Genomic DNA, 23,288 nt, shown 5'->3' on the forward strand with positions numbered 1-23,288 from the left:
ATCGTGTATTTGTACTCCTCTTTGAGCAGATGTATAAGACAACGCTTTATCTGTTAACACTTTTATTGCTCCCTATGTGGGAGCTAAGAGTTAGCTGGATTACACTTTCTTCATTTGCATTGAGGCCTCCACTTTTGTTTGCAATCTAATGAAACCTTAGTACATTTATTGTGCATTACTACCTGCCTGGAATTAGAGAGAATTTCCTTTCTTAAAGACATTTTGAAAGTCCAGAATCTTAGAGCATGCCAGGATAAAATGCAACCTACCCTACGAGGGCACGATTTGATCATAACTAGTAGGGTGGTTTTTACTGACATTTCTCTGAAACTGCTGGGAACAAAGTTTTAATCTAATTCTTTTCTGTGTCATCTTGTTTCCTGAGTACCTATATTACAATTTTGCAGTTTATTAACTACTGTAAATGTTGGATATCAACATCAGTTTTGTGATTTTCATTCTTCAGCAACAAACCCCTCAATTTAGTATTGCTAAAGAAGTTTTATTGCTGTCATGGATGCCAACCCCTGTGATTATTCCTTCTTTTACTCTGAGAAGCTTTAGACTGGGGTTGGCTATTTTTGTGATTTTTATGAGCATTTCTCACTGCATTGCTCATTGTTAAGGTTTCTATTAACCACTATTGGATTGCCGTGTTGCTGACTGGGCGTGCGACCTCGCAGAGGGATTCTGCTTCTACTTCTAACCCCTGAAGGATTCTCTGACCTCGCCGGACCCGCTTCGCGGGTCCCGCAGCGCCGTGAAATCTAAGGCTGCTGTTTGCTGAGTGAGGCAATCGGCGGAGGAGTGGGCAGGAAGAGAGCCGGCGGGGCTGCGAGCACAGGCAGGGACTCCAGTCTCCAGGAGCCCCTGCGCGCCCATTCCACACACCTGGGCTGCTCTCCCCGCTGGCCACGCCCCCGCTCTGTCCTTTGAAAACCGGGCTGCACCACCAGACCCGTGGATCACCTGAACTGCTCGATTGGATTGCCGTGTTGCTGACTGGGCGTGCGACCTCGCAGAGGGATTCTGCTTCTACTTCTAACCCCTGAAGGATTCTCTGACCTCGCCGGACCCGCTTCGCGGGTCCCGCAGCGCCGTCAAATCTAAGGCTGCTGTTTGCTGAGTGAGGCAATCGGCGGAGGAGCGGGCAGGAAGAGAGACGGCGGGGCTGCGAGCACAGGCAGGGACTCCAGTCTCCAGGAGCCCCTGCGCGCCCATTCCACACACCTGGGCTGCTCTCCCCGCTGGCCACACCCCCCTGTCCACCAACCAATGACAGACACTGACAGTGAATAAAATTGATCACGACTCCCGCTTCGCGTGAGCACGCGGGAGGGCGCCGGGAGAAGCCCGGGACAAGGGCGGGATCGTCTGTGACCGTCAGGGGCCGAAGGAGGCCGGGCTGGGCCACCTCCCTTATCAGTGACCCTCAGTACTCTCTCCAGTAAGTGACATTGACATATAGTTTTTGATTGGTGGGAAGTATGGCGATGACTGCATCGACAAGTACTGCTAATAGCCTCTTGACAACTCCTCCGGTTGAGTCTGGTCCTCTGGCAATTGGCCCTTTAGATAAATTCTTTTTTAACCGTTCACTGTCAATTGACAAAGAGCTATCCTTGGCAGAGAGGCGCGCAGAGCGTAGATTATCCATAGAACTACTCAAGAATTCTACGGATAAGCTACCAACTCTAGCATACCCCACCCTGGTAACCCCTTTATCCTCAGTGAATCTTCCGGTTGCCAATGAACATTCTGAGGGTCAGGTACAAATAACAAGCAAGGACGTTGCAACTGAATTGAACAATCCCTGTGGGAGTAATACCCAACCTACATCGCTCCCTGACTCTGGTGCTCAGGTTACATTGGCCCAATCTAAGCTCGGGTTTAAAAGGAAAAGACCAGCCCCAGCAAGAAAATGTAAAATGGTGGTCAAACCCCCTCAAAAGCACAGGAAGCTACACAAATCTGTGAACACTGGAGAGGTTGTCATTGAAGAAAATCATAGTTCAGAAGGTGCTCCACATATTAATCTTGCCCCTTTGGACAGTCAAGATAAAGAAGAGAATACTTGTACTGACTCCACTGTACCAATTAATGAAAAGGTGTTATCACTTGCGAATGTGCTTCCAGAGTTGGAAAAATTGCTTAGATTAATACTTACCCCTATTGAGGATAGAATTGTCAAGCTTTCAGATAGGCTAAATCATTTTGAACAGGCAACACTAGACAATTTCTATTCCACAAAATCCTTGATTAAAGCTAACGCTAGGGTGGATGTAAGCACAAAGTCCCAGGTTCTTACTAACCCTGTTACTCAGGACAAGGGAAGAAGGTCTCAAAATAACTCCCCTTTACCTTCTAAGCAAAGCAACCCTACCGCCAAAACAACTGTAAAATCTGCTGATAGATCTGACAGAGCACACGTAGGTTCAGTTCAATCCCAGCCGAATACTACATATCCTTCACAGTCTACAATACCCCAGATACAAAATCCACCAACTGCTACGAGCGCAGAGGTTACAGTTTGCCCCCAAGCGGGCAAAGTTCCCACATCTGCAAAAGTAACCAATAACAAGCAGATAGTTTCAAACAATCCTGTGGTGGGGAATAGGGCTAATGTATGCCCTCTAGTAGAAAAAACTCTAGCACCAACCCAACCAAATAATAAACAGCAGATGTTGAAACCTGCCCCCCAACCCGTCCCCAAAGTTCCTAAATCAATCCCACCTCCCTTGACAAAGCCACCCCACAGAAAACCCCCGGTGAATCTTACTCCGGATTCCTTCCCCTATGTAGCAGTTCTTATAAATGTACCACCACTACCCACAGGACAGAGAGAAACTTTTCAGATGCTCAAAAACAAGATCATGCACTGGTTAAGGGAAAATCGTCCTCTGCCAGGTGACATCGATGGGTTAATCATAGGGGTAAGGAGAATAGACTGGATGGGGTATACACCGAAAACCTTGGGTGGGGACTGTATCGTGGTTAATTTCCAAGATCCAAGGGTTGCAGGATGGATAACTAGGCAGGGATGGGGAACAAACAAGGGAGGTATTGGAATTGTAGACCTTACCTTTTTTTACCCCCGCCCAACCAGTGTAACGACTAGCTTGTTCAATGAACCCCTAATCCCCCCAATTGTATCATGGCCAGTCAATTCCTTACCAGCTCCTTCATTTGGCCATAATCATACTACATATATAAATTATAATCCTCATGTAGGATGGCTGGACCCGGGATGGGGATGTTGACAAAACAACAAAGATAGGAATAGCTGGACAGGAGGGAATAACAATGAGTCTAAAGTGGTTTGTGGCGATTATGTTGACACCATTGTTACATGCCCAACGGTTGGTTACTTTGAGATGGGGAGTTTAGTTGAAGAAGGTGGTACTAGACCGGAAAATACAAATGCTAATGCTGTGACATCACCCTCAACAATAGCTAACATGATTGTAGATCCCATTGATGACCATGGGAAGCAGATTAATAATATCGAAAGCCCGACGATCGCTCAAGTATCTCCGAATATTAACATTCACGATGGGATTGAGGTTAGCATTGGTACGCTTTTATCTTGGAATGTTGCTGGGTTGGGCGGTAAGTTAGATTCCCAATCCTGGGTGGATTATATTAGTGGGTTTGATGTCTGTTGCTTTCAAGAAACCTGGGCTTGTGACCCCCTTTTCTGTTTTGGTTATTTAAATTATTTTATACCAGCATCAAAAGGTGGAAGGGGGCAGCCTAAGGGAGGCCTCACTGTTTGGGTAAAACAGGACTTGCACATCAACATCAAAATGTTGGACCTGGGAACCAGTGATCTACAAGTGTTAAGAATCTCCACAGGCAAGGGTTCACCAATGGATTTGTATAACGTTTATGCAAGAGGTAATAATGCAATCAATTCTTCTACCATAGAGTTGTTGTCTGCCACCTTAGAGACCAAGTCCCAAGATAGCATGGTGATAATAGCAGGGGACCTCAACAGGACTTTTGAACCTTTGGACTGTACAAATGCTCCTTTGGGGAAGGACGAGGACAATCTCTGGGGAGTACCTTCTCTATGTTTAGAACCCGTAAAGCGATGGACAAAAGAGATTTTATTTTTAAATGCTATTTGTATGGAACATGGTTTAAGAGCACTGAATGGGAGGACACCAGGGGACAAGGAGGGCAGCTGTACTTTTGACAACGGTAACAGCAGGAGCAGAATTGACTATATATTATGTAGTCTCCAACTGTGGAATGGGGTTATTGACATGGCCATTAGGCCCAGGGTTGAAAGCGATCACAACCCCCTTTGTGTGACCCATAGGTGGTGGAACGTTGGAGTGGGTAACTTGCACCAAACGAATGACGAAGTCCCAGTTATGAGTAATGACGAACGTAGGTTAAAATGGCCAAAGGTATTGGCAAATGAGGCTACCATGACCTATATCAACTATGCGGTTGATAGTGCAATTTCCGCAATGGAGGCAGCAGATCCAGTAGCTCCGGGGGCTAGTGGTATCACCGAAATCCATAACAAGTTATTTTCCCTCCTGAAACCATGTTTCGTTACCAAAAGCAAGAAAGGGAGGAAAACTAAAGATGTTGGAAGGTGGTTTGATAGCCAATGCAGATCGGCACGAGTAGAACTGGGACAAGCTATAAGGAATAGGGACCGTGCTGCAATAACAGAGAATAGGAAACTGTACAAGATGGCCATTTACCGAGCCAAAAAGAAATGGGACGAAGACCATTGGGCCGAACTAAAAGAGGCTTCAGGCAACAAGGACTCTAGGACATTTTGGAAAATTATCAAGTGGGGTAGAGGAGGTGGCCCCGCAAAGCCAGATAATAATGTAGCAGAAGATGCCTGGGTTGACTACTTTAGACCACAGTATGCTGAAGTCATCCATCCTGGGGTGGCCGACGGTATAACACCAGTCTATGCAACCGACAATTTGTTTTCCCTTAGAGAAGTGGAAATTGCGATTAGTTCCGTGAAATGTGGGAGAGCGCCAGGGCTAGACGGGATTCCCCCGGATATTTTTAAATACGACATGACTAGATGGGCGAGGTATACCTTTCTAGTAGCAAATGCCCTAGCCAAGGGGGAGGTGGTCCCCGACCTTTGGAAAGGCGCAATTATTATTCCCATTCACAAGAAGAGAGATCGTTCACTGCCTGCCAACTATAGGCCTATAAGCCTAATAGCAACCATGCAGAAATTAGTGGGGAGAATGCTAGCAAACCAGCTCATGGACTGGGTTGATGACAACAACGCCCTTTCTCCATACCAAGCTGGATTTAGGCGAGCAACCAGTACCATTGACCAGGTCTTCCGCTTCACTATACTGCGGTGGAAGACGGTTCTACTAGGAAGGGGCTGTCTGTATGTCGTGTTTGTCGACCTGCGGGCGGCATTCGACCTAGTCCCCCGGTTTAAGCTATGGTTGGTTCTGCAAAGGCTGGGGATTCCTGTCGATCTGCTCACGCTAATCATGCGATTGCATGAATCCAATTTTGCAAGAGTACAGTGGGGTGGAAACGGGGAGACAACCTCGGACTTCCCAGTCGAAAGGGGTGTCCGACAAGGCTGTTCCATGGCTCCCTTACTCTTCTCGTTATTTATTAACGGGATTGTTGAGAGAATGTCGGAAGCTAGCGTAGACGCTCCGTCGTTAGCGGACACCAGGGTCCCGATCCTGATGTTCGCTGACGACACCCTTATCTTGTCTAAGACCCCTGCAGGGCTGCAACGTGCACTAAACATTTTTGATGTTTTTTGCACAGAGCACGGGCTTGAAGTGAATGTGGGAAAAACAAAATTGATGGCCTTTTCCCCACGTCGTAGAATATATCCCAAGGTAACCTTAAACAACAGCAGGTTAGATACTGTTAAAGAGTTCACGTATTTGGGAGTACAGATTGCAGAGGGCGTTGGATGGTCGCACCATTTGGAAAAAGTGGTTTTAAAACACCAACAGCTCTCAGGTGCTTTGAGGGGGGAACACCGCAAATCCAAGACAAAACCGATTAAACCCGCACTTATAGTGAATGATGCGAAGGTCTTGGGTGCCACATTATATGGCGTGGAGTTATGGGCTTGGGACAATCTTGTGGCTTTACAGACATCTGAGAACAAGTTCCTGAGAGGGATCACAGGACTTCCACAGAGCACCCCCTTAATCCCATTGTTTCTGGAGTTGGGTAGGCGTCCAATTGCTGACAGAGCTCGATTGCGCCCTGTCCTCTATTGGAGACGTCTTTGGACGACTCCAGAAATCAGACAATACGCGGAGGGTTTTCTTTGGATAATTAAGGAAGATATCTTCCACAAGATAAAATGGCTTAAAAACCTGAAGGCCATGCTGACTAACTTAGGGCTTTCCAATCTCTAGAATAACCCAGTGGGAGAAAACTTCCCAAGCAAAGAAGCCCTCAAATCACAATATTGGGATTGGGTGGGTGGTAATCTGCTGAAAGACGCCAGGGCCGACTCTATGGCTGGTCGCTACCTGGAGACAAAAATCTTTCCTATCCTAGAAAACTATTGGGATACTATTACGGTACCAATGGATAGGAAGCTCGTCTTTCAGTTAAGATCCGGATCTATCCCCCTAAAGATACTGACAGCAGGTTGGCATAGATCGACCAATAAGTTATGTCCAGCCTGTGAAAATGCCGTGGAGAGTGTAGGCCATTTCCTATTTGTATGTCAAGCATACTCATTACCGAAGAGAAAATGGCTTACGCCTGTATGCAATAACCTGGGGACTCGTGACAGCGCAGTGGCTTTAAGAATCTTGTGTACAACAACCCAGGATTCGATAGTCATATGGGTAGCCAAATACCTGGGCTGGGCTTGGGCAATCAGGCGACGATCTCTGGGGGGAATTATGTAATCAGGTTTTCCTTTTAACTACGATTTATGTAACATTATTTGGTACAATTGATTTTACTATGCTAATATTGTATGAGCTGCACAGAATGTTTAATGAATTTATATCTGTAATTGTTATGTCTTATTTTGTAATTGTTTTAAATTTCATAATGTGCTTTTATGAGAATTATCTCGAATAAAGCTTATACAACAGTATTAACCACTATTTGTCATTTATTCCGATTTCTTATTTTTGGAGATACTGATCATAGTAGTTCATTTGTGAGAAATGTCAAGAGTCTTTAAAAAAAATAATATCAGTAGAAAGTTGGAACATGAACATCTTGTTGATTCATAAAGTAACAAAACCTGGTAATCTAACTACTCTACTAGTAACTTGCCTTATGACAATTTAACAATTTATTTTATCCTTTGTTTTTCTCTTGTTTTTGCTTTATTTTATTAAACTTTGATGTATTTGTACTATTTAAAAAGGAAAGCATGGCAGTGTATCTGAAGATATTCGACAGTTCATCTTGAGAGGATTATAACTGTATCAAAGTAAATACTTGAGTAAAACATAGGTATATTTTAGTAATTTTGTTTACTTAATACCACAGAATTCAAAGACGATTTGGCTTTCTGGAATAGGAAATGAGGGCTGCACTTTCTCTGATCTGGGGAACCTGGTAAATGGCTGCTCTGTTGGTGGTGGAGGTGATCAACTCACACCACATGTAGTAATAAAAGAGCGTGTAGAGTTAATGGCAGATGGGAATAGAATAACAATTTCTGGCGAGATTCATAACTGGAGTTAGAGTGGCAGACGGAGTGGAAGCAGGAAAGCAAATAGTTTTTCAAGCGGCTGTCAAGAAGTCTGATTCAATGATTTAGGCGAGTGCAGGAAGAGGAGATGGAAAAGAGAGGAAGCAGGGAAGCAGATAGTTTGCTTGGTGTTGAGTGGCTGTTAAGCAGTCTACGGTTAAAGGATGGAGTGAGAGAAGCAAGATAAGGGAAAGTGTATGTGTGTGCCATCTTCATATAGGTTGAAGGAGATGACATTGCCAATACGTGTGATGTAAAAGAAGAGGAGGAGGGGGCATGGATGGAATTGATTTAAAGGGTCACTTTCATGTACAAGTGTTGGTGGCAAGAGTGAGGAAAGTCAAGAAACCGATAGAACCATTAAAATGATATAGAGAAAACAGCTCAGTGAGGTTTTATGATGGATGGTATGAGATTGTATAATGCATGTAATTATATTTATATGTAATGCTTATTAAAACATTTATACAGTTAAGTTCAGTGGTGAGCCTGTAGCTTGTAGTGAAACAATATTATCTAGTATCAGAAGGTGGTCAGCTGATTCAAGTGCTACTGGAAGGTATATGAGATGGTTAAGCTAAGTCGATTTGAGTAAGTTTGAATCCTGCATCTGGGCTACTTAAGTAAAGTGGAGAGGACAAACTCTCAATTAAAGAGGTCTTATTAGTCACTGAGTCAATTGATTATTAGTTAAAGTGTTTTGGTAAAGAAATGGAAGTTGTGACTGGGAAAGGTGGAAGGAACGGATTGGAGGGTTGACTATGGATTTCTTGGGTAATGGTACAAGTACAGCAAATTGAAATACTGAAGATAAGAGTCAGAGAGGACAGAATTGTCAGAGTTGGGAGACCGGATAGACCTCTAGAGGTGAGGGCCTGCAATTTGATGATTTGAGGCTAAACTGGTCAGACTGGGCACAGTAAGTAAGTACTGGCTGGGTTTAAAATTAGGATTGGTTATATTTGTGTAGCAGTGGAAAAGGTAGCTAGTTGGGTAACATGCAGATGAGAAGGCGGAAGAGTATAGGATAAAAGGGTAAAGGGCAGTATGAGAGTAATAATTGTGCTCCTCCCACAGATGTTTTATGTAGAAAACTAGAAAGTCAATGGCATAAATGCTATAATGGGTTCTCGTAGTACAAGAGGGTGCAAATAAAGACTTGATGCTGCATTGGGGATTAAGTTCAAAGGAGGCAAAGAGGTGTTGGAGGTAAGCTGATTTTGCAGCGTTAAGATCTGATACAAACTCATTCAAGACCAGTTTGTAGTCGTCAATGAGTTTGGATTAGCAACTTCTCCACCTGTAAAGAGAGGTACATGTTCCTATCTGTAATTGATGGATGTCTCAGTTGGTCTAGCTGGGAATGAAGGGTGCCAAGTCGGGAGCTTCAGTGGGAGTAATGATTTAAAGGTTGAATGGAAAGTGTTCTAGAAAGAGATATGGAAGGTGGCAACAAAAGGGGTCAGATTATGTTGCATTTGGGTGAAGTATGTAGGTGTAAAGTGATATTTGTAGGTTCAGTTTGAGACATCAGGATTAGAGCCATGTTCCTGGTTAAGTATTACATCAGTACGGTCAAAAAATGAGCCAGTTGTAATGGGACACCAGTATGGATCCATGACGTGTTTGATAGCTGCAAGTATAATGGTAGCAATATACTGAATTGAAGTGGGGGAGTTGGGCAAGCCTTATATAGTCATGAGGAATTTATGAAAATAGCCAACTTCTGTGGTTAGGAGGATGGATTTGTCTCTTGTACAGTTATTTTGATGTTGCTATATCTTAAAGGTTGATCCATGTTTTTGTAATTGCTGCTAAGTAAAGGCAGGAGCATAGGGACTATACCCTCCAACATACAGGAGATTATATTGCAAATGGATAAAAGCAGATTGTTTCGAAGGAGCAATACATGCACTGCTAGTATCTTTGGATGTAGAGAAGGCCTCCAATCATATTGAATGAGCCTCTTTGTTTTTTAATCTAATAGTCATTGGGTCGCCCTCACTACCTACCTGCGCCACCTACAAGGGTGATAGTTAATGTAATATAATCTGAGACTTTCTGGTTCAACAGGCAAAAGAGACAAGGATGTCCTTTTTCTTGTTCAACAAATAAATGAAGAAAAACCAAAGGAAATGATGGACGGAGCGTTGACAAAACAAGCACTCGCCCCCAGTCAACTGATCTGGGTTTAATCCATCGCCGTTCTTTAGCCCACTCTGCCACCCCAGTTCAGACATGGCCATATGCAAATCCGTCTGACCCTGTGCCTCATGGGAACAGTCCAGCCCGAACTGCCAAGCCATGCCTTCCCTGGACCGGAAACAAGCTACCGAGGACCGGTTTCTGGCATTTCAGCCTTCTTCAGCCCAGCTTGCTTGAATCCAGTGGCAAAGTGAGCAAGGGACTCACGTCTGAGCATACCCTGCCAACTTATGGCGAACAAAGAACCTGTGTCACCAGAGTATTTCATTTCAACAGCTGTTGAACTGTATGACCAATTGTAGGATCCATATCTCTATTTGCAATTTTTGGGGTCCATGTGAAGTTAAGTAATTGGTACTCACTGAAATCCCCGGCACATTGCAACATTCCCTGTAACACTTTGTTTTTATAATCTATTTTCCTAATGTGACTGTATTAGTTAGTTCACATTATAGCTAATGTGAAAGAAAAGTTTCTAAAAAGGTGTTTTAGAAATAAATTTGTTATCCAAGTTTCATTAAGCATTCTTTACTTCTTTTATCCCCCTCCTTTGGTATGTAAAGAGAATTCAAAGAATTTATTATACATTTCTGTATTTGTTCCAGAGCACCTTTGGTTTTTGGCGAAAACCTCCCTTGAAGATGATGTATGGATCTCAACAAATCCGGATACTAAATCCAGTTATATTTAGAGAAATAGCCCATGGACTTCTGAATTTTCCCAAACTATTTCCTAAAAATGAAGTAAGTTCCTTATTTAAATGTTTTTTTAATTTCTAGCCAATATTGTTGTCTATATCTGTTTTTAAGACTTCATATTAATGCTTAAGTGAACACCCAAGACTCTATTCCATGAAGCTCTCTTTACCATCTGTATATGTGGAATAAGACCAACTTGATTGCGCTTGTTCTGTATCCCAGCAGTTGGGACCAAAGTAAGCATCGCCTGAAAATCATATTAGAGCTTTCTTCAGATAGTCCTTGGTGGATAAGTTGTGTAATAGCCATTTGTTACATTCCTGTAAACCTTACTGCCTCCACCTGGAAGCATAGCGTTCATCACCTGTGTCTGGAGCAAAGATGAATCATAAAGATGTATCAGTCAAACTATGGATCGTTCACTTTAGTTTTTAATGGCTAATGACAAAGGCTAATATGATGGAAAGAAATGTGCCCAGAGTAAATATTCGTATTTAAAATAGATTCAAGCATTTTCCTTTGTCACTTTTGTGCTTTCCTAAAGGGCTCCAACCAAGTACTTCTGCTTAGTAGAAATAAGGTCTACTTTTCCAAAGCCCTATTTAGAAGCAAACTTGGGTATTTAGGTAATTTGCCTAAATGTTGTGTAGTGTTGTTCCTTCACTGCCCTAGAGGAATCGTAATCAGTGTTCTTGGAAACATATCCTGTACCTTTCATGTCAGGTGCGTTCTATTGAGCGGGCGGGCCGTGAAGGTACCGTTCCGTCACAAGCACAGCTCACCCGCGTGCCGTGACTGAGCAGTTCCGTCACGAGCACGGGACCGCCGCGCGGCCCCCCACCCCTTTAGCACTGCGGCGGAATAGCTGCCGCAGTGAAGGGGTTAAATGTTGCATGTGGGCTGTTGACACCACCCACATATTTGTCATAAATAGGAGCACTACTGCGGTATGGATGAGTTGCAGTTTAAAAGCGCTTTCATAATACATGGAAACGAAAAATGCCTTCGCCGTGTCTGAAAAAGTTGCACCTAGATGCTCTGTAAGCCCACAGGGAAGGACGCCCTAATATATTTATATATGTGTGTGTGTGGGTGTGTGTGTGTGTGTGTGTGTGTGTGTGTGTATATATATATATATATATATATATATATATATATATATATATATATATATATATATATATATATATATATATATATATATATATATATATATATATATATATATATATGTATGTATGTATCACAGAACACATTTGAAATAGCGTGCCCGCAGAGTGACTGAAGGCCTAGAAGTTGTTTTTACTGAGAAGGCTTAGGCTAAGATACGTTCTCCAGGAACAGTCATTGCTAAAATTAACAGTAGTCGTAGTAGAATTTTTTTTGTTTAGTTAATCAAAACCTTAACAATTTCGACATAATAACATGGTACAGAAGGTTTCATAATTAAAAGAAACTTGATTAACATGTCATAAAACGTTAATTCCTTGTGTCGAGATAGTCAGAACAGCATATAGTAATTGTTATTTAGAAAGTTTAAAAGTGCAGTCTTCAATCTAAAGATGGAACATAAACATTTTGGCTGAAGTTAGTTAGATGCGCAAAATCAGGCAGTTGATTCAATTTGCAAAATGAGCAATATAAAGACTGTCCTGGTTAACTAAAACCCTAGGTGCATTTGCTAACTAGAATTGTCACACAGATTTAAATCTTACATGGCAGCATAGTAAATGCATCGTCTAAGAGCTGATTCAATGTGCAAGGAACAGCGAGGTGAACACAAACTCCATTCTTAGTTTCAGACATTTTAAATTGCATGCTGTTATTAGCACATAAAGTGCGTAGCGCCTTGCAAGATGATGACTTATAACTTTATTTGTGTGGTTAATTAAAACCATTGCAATGAGATGTTATATTTTAAAATTGTGTATTTTGCTTAAAAAGAGTGTAAAAAGTGGCATAGGGTTCAACGAAACATATTTCAGTGGTAAAAAGATCAAAGCTGGTAATTCTAAAAGAAAGGGTAGGCAACAGTATACATGATTGTTCTCTAGACAGCCGGGATAGTGTTTTACTGGTGGCCATTGTACTACAAGCTTTTGGTACCGGGTCCAGATCGTTCCGATTTTCAAAGTGAATGGGTCGGAGCACAAGTGTAAAAAATATAAAACTGAGAGGACCTAAATGATGGAGGGGGAGGTTTCCAGTTTTGCAGAGGTTGTGCGATCGATACGAGGCAAAAGATGTGCGGCTCACTGAACGGATTTGAATTATATAGTGCTTACCGTTTAATTGCTTGTTGTTACCAGTGCACCAACACTGGGGGGATCTTTTGGTTGCATTGACGGAAAGTACTAGCTACTTGTTCTTAGGATTTTTTACCCCGACGCTGCCATGAATCGTACAAAGTGGCACGACAGCTGTACATCTCCCCCTCCAAAGCATGCTTTCACTGCTTGCCTACCATATCTTATCCCCTTGATTTTAAAGATGGGCTTTAGTAGCAATTGGTGTTCAAATTGCAGTTTCCCGCAAATGCACAGTAGGTGTAAGACATTCTCTTCTGCTTTCCCACATAGGCAGCAGTGTCTGTGATCGTTTCCAGTGTGGGAGAGGCAGTAGAACGCCCATTTGAAAATGAAGATATTTTTCCTTCGTTCTCCTGGTAAATCCAGAACCTAAACAAGATTGTGGGGAGGGTTTAGTGTAGCTCTGCAGGACGAACCATCCGTGGGCCCTTTTGTTTAGCGTTGCCTTGTCTTCCACCATAGACCGCCTATTCACTGTCTTGTTTACAAGTTGTTTGAAGCTGTTGTGCGTCCCTGAGGCCTCCCAGAGATCCGCAAGGCCTAGTCAATTCATCGAAGCGGTCAAATAGGACATGGCTGCACATTCCTTCTTTGAGTGTATTTCATTCCATAAGTAGGCATTCAGTGTTCAAGGGTTAGCCCTTTTATTTCTGTGCCAGCATTTGACATAGGCACCTTTGCAAGCGATTTCTTGGATTTGCAGACCAAATTCCAACCTGATTTGGGCGGGCCAGGTATTTAGGTACATTAAATATCATTCATACTGATCCTAAGACTATGCTGTCCAAAATGCCCGCATCTCTTCCCCTCAGGCACACACTCACATGAGTAATAGTTGGGATAAGCTTTGCTTTTAGTACCTGGAGCAGTGGCGTGAGGCTTGGATCGGCAGTTTTATGTGTGATTGTTTTTAAAGGTACCGTGATTGAGTTGCCTCTTCTCTTGATGGCTTATTTTTGTGCTTTGAACATGCCTTTATCTATTATCACCCCCAGGTGCTTATATTACTCAACTACTTATATTATTTGGCCGGTCAAATGCCAACAGTGACTCCGTGCGTTCTTTTTTAGATTTAGTCGCATTACCTTGGATCTATCTAGGTTGATGCTTAGACCTTTGTTAGCAGAATAGCTGTGGTTGCATCTAGCAGATGTTAAAGTCCAATTGGTGTTCGGCTGATCAGAACAAGATCGTCAGCGTACAGTAAATTGGAAATCAGAACAAGATCGTCAGCGTACAGTAAATTGGAAAGTGAAAGCCCTCTCATCCTTAGGACGTGTGATTTTGTATTTGTCCAATTCCGTCGATAAATCAACCATAAATAGATTGAACAGAGTCGGGGCCAGCTCACACCCCTGTTTCAAGCCCTTTGTGGTTGGTATTTTCTTGGACAGAGTTGCCGTCTCCTAGCTTTACTTGAACCCACGTATCAGTGAGTAAAAGTATCAGCTGGTTTAAGAGAGCAGATGGTATATTCCTTTTATCACGTTTGGCCCAAAGTTCTTCCTGTCTATGTTGTCGAAAGCCGATCAGTAGTCGATAAAGCACATGAAAAGTGATAGATTTGCTGCTTTGACAGCGTCTATTAGTAAATACAGGGCGAATATGTTCTTTGTAGTTTCCATGCACTTGCAGAAGCCCGTCTGAGTGATGGGGCAGGTTGATTTTTCGGTTGCCCACTCTGTAAGATCATCCAGGAGGAGGCTGGCGTAGTATTTGGCATCGTTATAAATTAATGCTACCAACCTGTAGCTTTTTGCTTCGTTCTTAACGCCTCTCTTGTATATTGGGGATATGATGGACCCCCTGCCGGAATCCGGTATGCTTTCTCCAAACAGCAGTAGTAGTGCAGCCGCCCTGCACTACTACTGCTCTCTCTTTTTAATAGGATCGGTGGAATCCCGCTAGGACCTGGTGCACCCTCCTGCTTGCCTTTAGCCATCCTGTTCTTGATCTGATTGGTTGAAAATGAGAGCGAATCAGTTACTAATGGATTAGCTTGATGGGGAAATGTTACTCCTGGAATGTAACTGGGACTAGGCTTGCCAATCCTAAAACCTTCCTGTTTTGAGTTGAAATGTTGCAGAAGGTGAGGTGCCCAGGCTTCTTCCATTAGGTGTGAATTGACTCTTTGTACGTTTGTATTCTCTAAGCTGTTTATTGTGCGCCAGAATCTTGCGCTGTTAGTTTTACAGTAGCTTGGCCCACAGCTTATCATCCATTTCCCTTTTAGCTTGCCAGAGTTCCTTTTTCTTGCTAGCTTCTAATTGCGTTTGCTCCTTCTGAATGGTGGGATCTGGTCCCGTTCGTCAGAGCCTACGTAATGTTTTGTTTATTGCTTTCTTGAGCTCCCTTAAGTTTGAGTTCTTACAGATGGAGAGGTGATTATTTTGTTTTTCTGGTAATTGAGGGGAGATCCATTTTTGAAGAGTTTCCCTAGATGTTGAGCGGAGCCCCTCCCTTGCAGAGTACATTTCTCCTAAATTTTTTGGTAAAAAGTTCTCAGCATGTTAACACATTTGTAACTGCCTCCACCAGGTTGGTTGTTTTTACATTTTATCCTCCTGCAGTTCAATGTATAAATGGAGTCTGGATCTTTCACTGGCTGGGCTAGTATCGAGCTAAATGTGTTCAAAGTAATTTCCTGTGGTAGATGGTCACTTTGGTCTTGTGTCCCTATCTGGAAGTCTGCAATGTTGCTGATAAGCGCTAGGGTTACAAAGGTGTAATCTATTAGAGTACTGGCAGCAGCATTGTGAAATATAGCCGCCGGCGGTTGGTCTCCCGGAAAACCCCATTAAGTGCCACAAAGCTTCAGTGTTCCATAACCCTTATGAAATTTCTAGCGAGTCTAGATTGACTCCTCCAATGGCTCTCTTCCTGGCTGGGGATGTTCCAGGCCATAAATTGTTCCTCCAGTAGTTCATCCCTTCTTCTAGGCCCTAATAGATGCATGTTAAAAGGTGGTTGCCATCACCTATAGCCACTCTGAGAGCTTTTATTGCATTTGTTAAGGTTATATTAGTATTTGCATCCTTGGTCGCCGTTATGCTCTTAATTGACGAGTAAATTGTTAATTCGCCCTTCAGGTGCCCGAATTGGATACTTTTTACTACTGGTAAATGATGTGTTTTGAAGCCATGTAAATGAAAAGGTTCGTCTAGCCAGGTCTCTTGTAATAGAATGAGGTTGAAGTCTTGGAAGTAAACCAGAAGCTCTCTGTCCGTTGTTTAGTTTCCTAGTCCGTTTATATTCCACGAGCATAGTCGTAGTTGGTGGTCGCCTACTGGAAGTTGTTTTGTTCTGAGTCTAGTGCTCTTGCCATATTGGTTTATTGACCTGGCTAGCTAGGTCCAGTCTTCCAGTCGGGCCACTAGGCTCCGATCTTTTGAATCTGTCAGAAGTGCATCTGTGCTGCGTACCCCTTTAAGCACGTATTGAGTCCGCTTACCCAGAGACTAAATACATGGGGTTGCTTGCTCATCTCTAATTGGTAGTAAGGGATCTGGGGAGCCTGGCTTTTGAGAGAGCTGTATTTTAATTCCCCAGGCCTTTAGCTGATCCTCTTTTTCCAGAATTCTCCTCACTGTTTCGTCTGAGGACCAAGTTTCCTTTTTTACCTCATGATCTGAGAGTTGTTTGAAGATTTTAAACTCCATTATTTTTGGGTCGTGTGAATTTATGTCCGCCAAGCTACTGATTGATTGAAGTAATAGTAGATTGTTCCCTGAGGACGTCCCCACGGCCTCTCGACTTATATTCAGGAATGAGCAGAATAGTGCAGCTTTTAAATTGGGAGTGAGAATTTGGAGAGTTGCTTGGAATACATGGTCTTCCATAACGGTGGAGATTATTTTCGTTGTAGAAACTGGGGATGCATGCCTATTGTTAGTTGAAATGACCGGGATGCTGCGGCTTGCGGTCTTTGTGTTGCCATCTGATGGGTTAAGGGTCAATTCTGGCAGATCACCTTCAGCACCTTTCTGCCTGGATTCTTTGGCCCCTGTGTTCGATGTGACTGATTGACTTAATTTGTGGTCCACTTTTGCGGTCGGTAGTCCTTAGTAAAATTTCAATTATCTTCACCTGGGAAATTATAAGTAAAATCATAGAAGGTTATTTTCCACTTAGTTTTCAAAATCTTAATTAATGGTGAAAAATCTGATTATGATTATTTTAGTGGAAAAGATATTTGTAAAAATTCTGCCGGAGCCAAAACTTTGTAGACCCTGTTTTGTCCCTCATCTCAACCCCAGAGACCGAATATACATTTCTGACTAGACTTAAGACCCTCGTCTCCAGAGGACAGAAGCCTAGGATCTGGAGACAAATATAGGGCTGTTGTCAACAACCAGCCACTTGACTGAAATTAGCCATCTGGGAGGGGCAGGGTATCTTGCTGAACAAATTGCAGCATTTAAACTACCTCGTTGCTAAGGGGACTGGCAGGATCTCCATCTTTTTATTTCCAGAGCCCTTCTAAACCCTCATATTTCAACCCTAGCATGAGAGAGAACTCGTTTTGTCCTAGACGGAAGGGAGTTCACTCAGTCTACAAAGGGGAGTGACTTAGAGACATCTAGAGTAATTGTAGAAGGGGTTGTTGGCCTGTGGAATTCAGAATTCTCAGATATTATTTTTTTTTACAGTAAAGCAAGGCAGTTGGAATCTATGTTTTCATTATCACAGTTTGACAGATACTCAACTGGGTGACCTACCTCATGGGTGCAGATAGCACTGCCCTGCGGAACTCACCATGGAAGCAAACCTCCAGGGGAATGTGGGCATCACTGGACAAATTATTGGACCCATACGAACCCCCATGAACGTAGCTAGCATAAGGGACCAAAGGGCCCCACACAACACCCCCGAGATCACAACACAACTCGAGGGACGCAGACTTATGGCACAATAAGGCTTCTTCTCTCTTCTTATTCTCTATCCTTTCCCCTTTCACTCATTCCTTTTCTCTTAACGGGACAGTGGAAGGGGGGCAACCAACCATATATACTGTGTAACTGTATTCCTAAAAAGCGCAGCTAGTGTGGGCTGCCACCCTATAACGACAAAGCGTTGATGAGTATATGTATAAAAAAATAAATAAAAATATGTTGAATTAAGTAAAAGAATGCCAGAAAAGGGCGATAGTATGAGCAAGCAAAAAATAGAAAAGAGTGAGAAAGGGAGAAAAGAGGGTCTAAAATAACCTGTGAACGTGAGAGATGAAAACAGGTGTTGTGAACTGATGGCAGAAAGAGACATGAAATGGGATTAAGATAGGGTGTCCTTGGTAGTCTGAAACCTTACTGTTTAGCAGCAACGTTGGGCTGCCGCACTTATTTTTAACAAATTCTTCACTGTAGGTAGCACTATTTACGTTTGTTCTAAATTTTTATTTTCTTCCTTCCAGGAACTTTAGCTAGCAGGGCCATTAAATATGTAAGTAGGGCCAGTATGTGAGATGTGCTTACATTTTCTTTGTTTGCCAGATGGAAAGTTTAGTGCTACCTATAAGGTATTTATATAATTATGGTGCATGTCCGCCTGCTAGAAAAGTCATCCCTTTATTAATGTGCCTTTTAATTGATTTGTACACTATATGTTATCACTTTGAGTGATATGCAGGCATTGCGGTCGGATATGCAAATTTCACAGCAAAACGCAGACAGCCCCAAATTATTAGCACACCAGATGCCAGTCTAAACTCAGCCCGGCAACACGTAGCCGTCCTTGGTGCAGTTTCCGGATAATTTTAGGACAATACAGTTGCTGAACACATGAATTGAGTCCCAGTACCGAATCCATTATTTATGCTGAAAATAATATTGTCGATCCAGTCACTTGTTCTAAATATTTTGTCTGATGGTCTTGTTATTCAGAACCTGATCCTTCCAAATAGCATTACGGTAAGTAGCAGTGCACACAGAGATCCAGCTAGGGGAGTGGTAATATTTAACAGCAGAAAGTCTTCAACAGTTGAAAACTACTTCAGGGGTTAAACACAACAGTGTTGTGCCACGTCAGTTCTGTAGATAGGGAAACAAACGCTCATTCGACTTTATATCCACATTGACAGGGCAAATGTCAGTGAAAACACGTCAGTTACAATGGATGCTAAGATAAGTTGAAGGCTGCCTAAACAATCAATACTGCATCTTCATAGCCGATGGCCAGTACTACTCCGGTAAATCATTCTAAGGGCAGAACAATTGGGAGGAATTTTCATTAGCTATATTCAGTAAAATCAAATGCTGAAACCACCAGACAAACAGGAGATTTTCCTGTCTGTGGTCATCAGGAGAGACTGAGCTCTGTGTTCCGCAGCAAATAGTCGTACACATTTCACCTCAACTTGTTTGTGTAATTAGGCCACGACTGAAAGGGTTACGTCCCTAAATAAACACTGGTAATTACACATCAGAGGCATACCTGCCCTGTCCCTCCAAAATACGCGAGTTGATTGTCACTAAGTCTATCCTGAAGTATTCCAAATCCGTATAGATGCTTTGTGATTTATATTTAGGGTTCCTTCCAGAAAGAATGTGTGCATACTTCTTGGTGTATGGAATGGCGTTGGAATAAAGATGGGGACAACAACAGGTCTAGGGCTTACAGTTCTTATCAGTCATCAGCTGTCTTTGGCTCCATAGACAGCCAGGAGTTGCCCGCATAGGGCGGCACTCTTCCCTGAGCTGAATCGTTCCTACTGGAGTGGGAAAGAGTAAGGCAAAGTCCATCCGTAAGGCACCTATGCAGAAGATGTCTTTTGGTATTGCCCAAGCATCTGCATTATTGTTTCATTTCTATTGCAGATCTTTTAGGCTTATTTATTAGTTTTATGCAAACATACGATACTTGCGCAACTAACAAGGTACAAAGACTGGCAAAGTATCTCGTATAGTATGCTTTTGATGAGCTAATGTCAGTCCTTTATTTGTAAAAATTGAAGTGGCAGGGCCCATGGTATTCCAATGCAGAAGGAACCACCCACAGCCGAATGGAAATTCCAACATTACCTACAAACCATCACAATAAAAAAAAAACAGAAACGGTGACACTTTGACTATTGTAAGTCCCTCCAAGTTGTAGGGATGGTCTGGAAGTGTAAGTTGTATTGTTTTATGATAGATTGAATTGCTAAAAATGTGTGTGTGCTAATAAAGAATGGATGAGAGTGCCACCATGTGGGCTACTCTCATAAATAACTGGTAGTCTTTAAAAATAGGTGCCAGTGCCGAGCACCCAGAAAACAGTACAAATTAAGCAGTAGCCAGTGGATGAAAATGAATTAACCAAATCAAAACCTAGATCTTGTTTGTGGACTATCCACAAAGAAGTAGCAAAGGCAACTGTGGCCCATGTCCTAAAGAAGATACCAGCAGTCATGGTAAAAAAAAAAGTTTGCTTTATCTAGAAAGACTGTGCCACTCGAACAAGTTTAGGTGTGGTGACAACATGCTTCTATCATAACAGGCCTTGTTACATAAAATAGGTGGTGCCTTATTGGCATTAAGGATGCCTTTGTTGTATTCCTGCAATTTAGCAATGTTGCACATCCGTAGGTTGTTTTTTTAAAATTTTTATTTAAATATTGTAGCTATTAATGTGATGGTATCATTTAGGATGAACTATGTGAACAGTCTGTACTGGACTGCACGAGTAGAGAAAAGATGCATACATATTTATCCTCTGCAGGGCATGGAACATTGCCATTTCGAAAAGAGGTGTTACATTTTTTTCGCCTAATAGGCATGTATTGTACTGGCAAAAAGGGGACACACATGAACATACGTATTCGAAAAGAACACATGTTCTCAAAAATAGGTGTTTGCCATCAAAGGTACATATAGTGACCTAAAGTGTTAAACGGAAGCCCAGCTTTACCCAAATCCTGCCTGCAAAGATCATTAACTAGAAGCATTGTTTGGCCCTTCAGATAAGCTCTAGTAGTATGAAGCTTGTTACGTTATGTTATGGGCATATGCTATTGCGCAGCACCTCACACCCAAAGGTACATCTCGCCGCTTTGCAACTCAGAGTCAGCAAAGTGCTGTTAGAACATCCACGTCTTTGGAAGTTTTTGTAACTTAGACGGATCCTGACACAACTTGATGTGCAAAGGAAGCTTGTTCCAGTGACGTGAGGCAATATTTGAAAAGGATCTGCCTCCAAATCTGGAAGTGCGGATACAAGGAATAGCGAAGCTTGATTTGCCGACCTGAGCAATTGCGTAGGCTGATGGTAGCGAAGTCTACCGTGCAAGGTAAGATGGTAACCGCTTGGTTAGTGTCTTTTCAGTCCAGCTTGATTTGACTTGAGATGCTACTTATATGGCAAGAATTGCAAATTTCAACCAAGCATGCATAATGTCCCAAAATGTGACACAATGCATTTTACTCCTACGGTTACTGCCTTCCATTGATTGTACTTACAAACACTTTGAGCTGTGTGGCAACTCTTCTGTTTCGCCGAAGTTTACTTGAGCCAATGGAATTCAACGACTATTTATATAATGAGAGCATATATCTATAACCTCGTCTCAATCTTTTTTTCACTTACTGCTGGCTTGATGGCGTTCCTTCCATTATCCAAGTGATGCTCAGATTACTTACCTGTAATCTTTATTACTTTACATTTTCCAGTACGTTTTGAAGATGTGTCTACAGTTGATTACAAGACACAAGTTAGAGAAAGCTAGGCAGCACTCTCCCATGGCACTGGTCCGGACACCAGCTAATGTGCCGCACTCCAGTTTTCAAGAGTAACTTGCCATAACAACCTTGGATGCCGACAGCAGTACCTTCATTAGAGAGGGAAAGGAGTAGAAGAGGAAGCAATGATCTTGTGCACTGAGAACGGGAAGGGAGAACTGGAGTAACAAAAATTACCAGGAAGTAATCCGAGCATTCTCGCCTCATCACCTTCCGTTTGAGCCTTTACCTTCTGAGAATAAGCGAAATTGCCCTGATCTTGGTTCCACACTTAAAAACATAGATACATGGCAAAAAAGCAGATGTGTCTGACCAGACATGAACTGGAATTATATGTTTATGATGTTTGGTATACTGTGTAAACCATTAAATGTGCTCTTTTGTTTTCTAGAAACCCAGGCATCCGACAACTGGCTTGATCGGCATCACATTTGCATTTCATATTTGCAGCGAAGTCCACATTGCGGGCTTCAAGTACAACCTGACATCTCAAAACAGTTCCTTACACTATTATGGAAGCGACACCATGACGTCCATGATAAAGGTACTAGGACCTTCAGATAAATGAGTATTCACTGCTATTTTTTTCTTGTTTTCATTGAACAAGGGTTTAAGTTTTTCAGGTGACCACACTGTGATTTGTGGTGTCAGGCCAAGTATTGTAAATATTTCACCACTATTCTTGAAGGATAGTTTGGCATGTTCGCCACCCACGTTCTCTATGTTCAGACTACTTATCTGGTAAAAGGTTTGGAAAGTTATGAAGATTGAGGTCAACAAACTTACTGACGTTTATTTTTTTTTTTAACTTCACAATATTCGTGAAGGTTACAGGTAGAAAGTCTGAACAAAGTCGGTTTGGGGGGGGGAAACATTGCTGAGGAATACACTTATCTGGAGAAATGTTTTGCAAATCAGTTTTAGTGGGAACATTTGAAAATACAACTTTTTGGGGAGTTTTTAGGCTAAATGTGAAGTTTTGCAAATTAGACAAACATTGCAGTCTTTGCGAAGTGTGACGTTTGTCACCTGCTTGAAATCTCATAGGCAAAATTACAATATTGTACATCTCCAATTTGGTAGAAAATAAGCAAGTATAAGTTGTCGCAAGTTTGGTGAATTATGTGAAACGAGTTTAGAGTATCGAGCAAGTGAGTGGTGAATGGGAGAGTGTACAAAAAGCACATCAAAATTAGGCTGCTACTTTGAGGATGATATCAAAAGAGGTCCAAGAGATAATGCAAATGCAGAAGTAAATATCCTGGCTTCTGTGCTAGTTTCAGAGCTTCAGCTTAATGCTCATTGGATGAGTATTGTGGTGGTGGGGCAAGGGTGGGCTTTATTGGACACTGCCTGTGTTGTCCTGTGATTATGGTTATTGACTTATTGTTGGGTACTCCTTTCTTTTACGTAAAATAAGGAAACTGGCTTAGTTGAAAGTGGTATACCATAACTGTTAACAATCAACATAAAGCGACCACTTAACTGGTTATGGCTGTTCCATATCGAATGCGGAACCTGTTTAAACTATGTTTTGTATGTGCACGTGAACGCAGATAGTAGTACGTTGTGGCACAGGGGCATTGGGCAACCAAGCAAATACCCTGTGCTGCATTAAAGCACTTCACGCTATAAACCTATAGATGGGGCAGAATGGTTTAGA

At 42.4% G+C, this 23,288-nt stretch overlaps 1 protein-coding gene across 13 annotated transcripts in view; it reads left to right on the forward strand.

The window, feature by feature from the left end:
* ST3GAL6 (ST3 beta-galactoside alpha-2,3-sialyltransferase 6) overlaps positions 1 to 23,288 on the forward strand; it is a 614,303-nt gene that overhangs the window by 556,764 nt on the left and 34,251 nt on the right. For all 13 annotated transcript variants that reach the window (XM_086934432.1, XM_086934442.1, XM_086934439.1 and 10 more), the window contains 2 exons: positions 10,513 to 10,650; positions 22,017 to 22,169. In XM_086934432.1, the coding sequence (XP_086790558.1) occupies positions 10,513 to 10,650; positions 22,017 to 22,169 (291 nt within the window). The remainder of the gene's footprint in view (positions 1 to 10,512; positions 10,651 to 22,016; positions 22,170 to 23,288) is intronic.

This window comes from Lissotriton vulgaris, chromosome 8 (genome assembly GCF_964263255.1).
Source record: "Lissotriton vulgaris chromosome 8, aLisVul1.2, whole genome shotgun sequence".
Classification (NCBI taxonomy): domain Eukaryota; kingdom Metazoa; phylum Chordata; class Amphibia; order Caudata; family Salamandridae; genus Lissotriton; species Lissotriton vulgaris.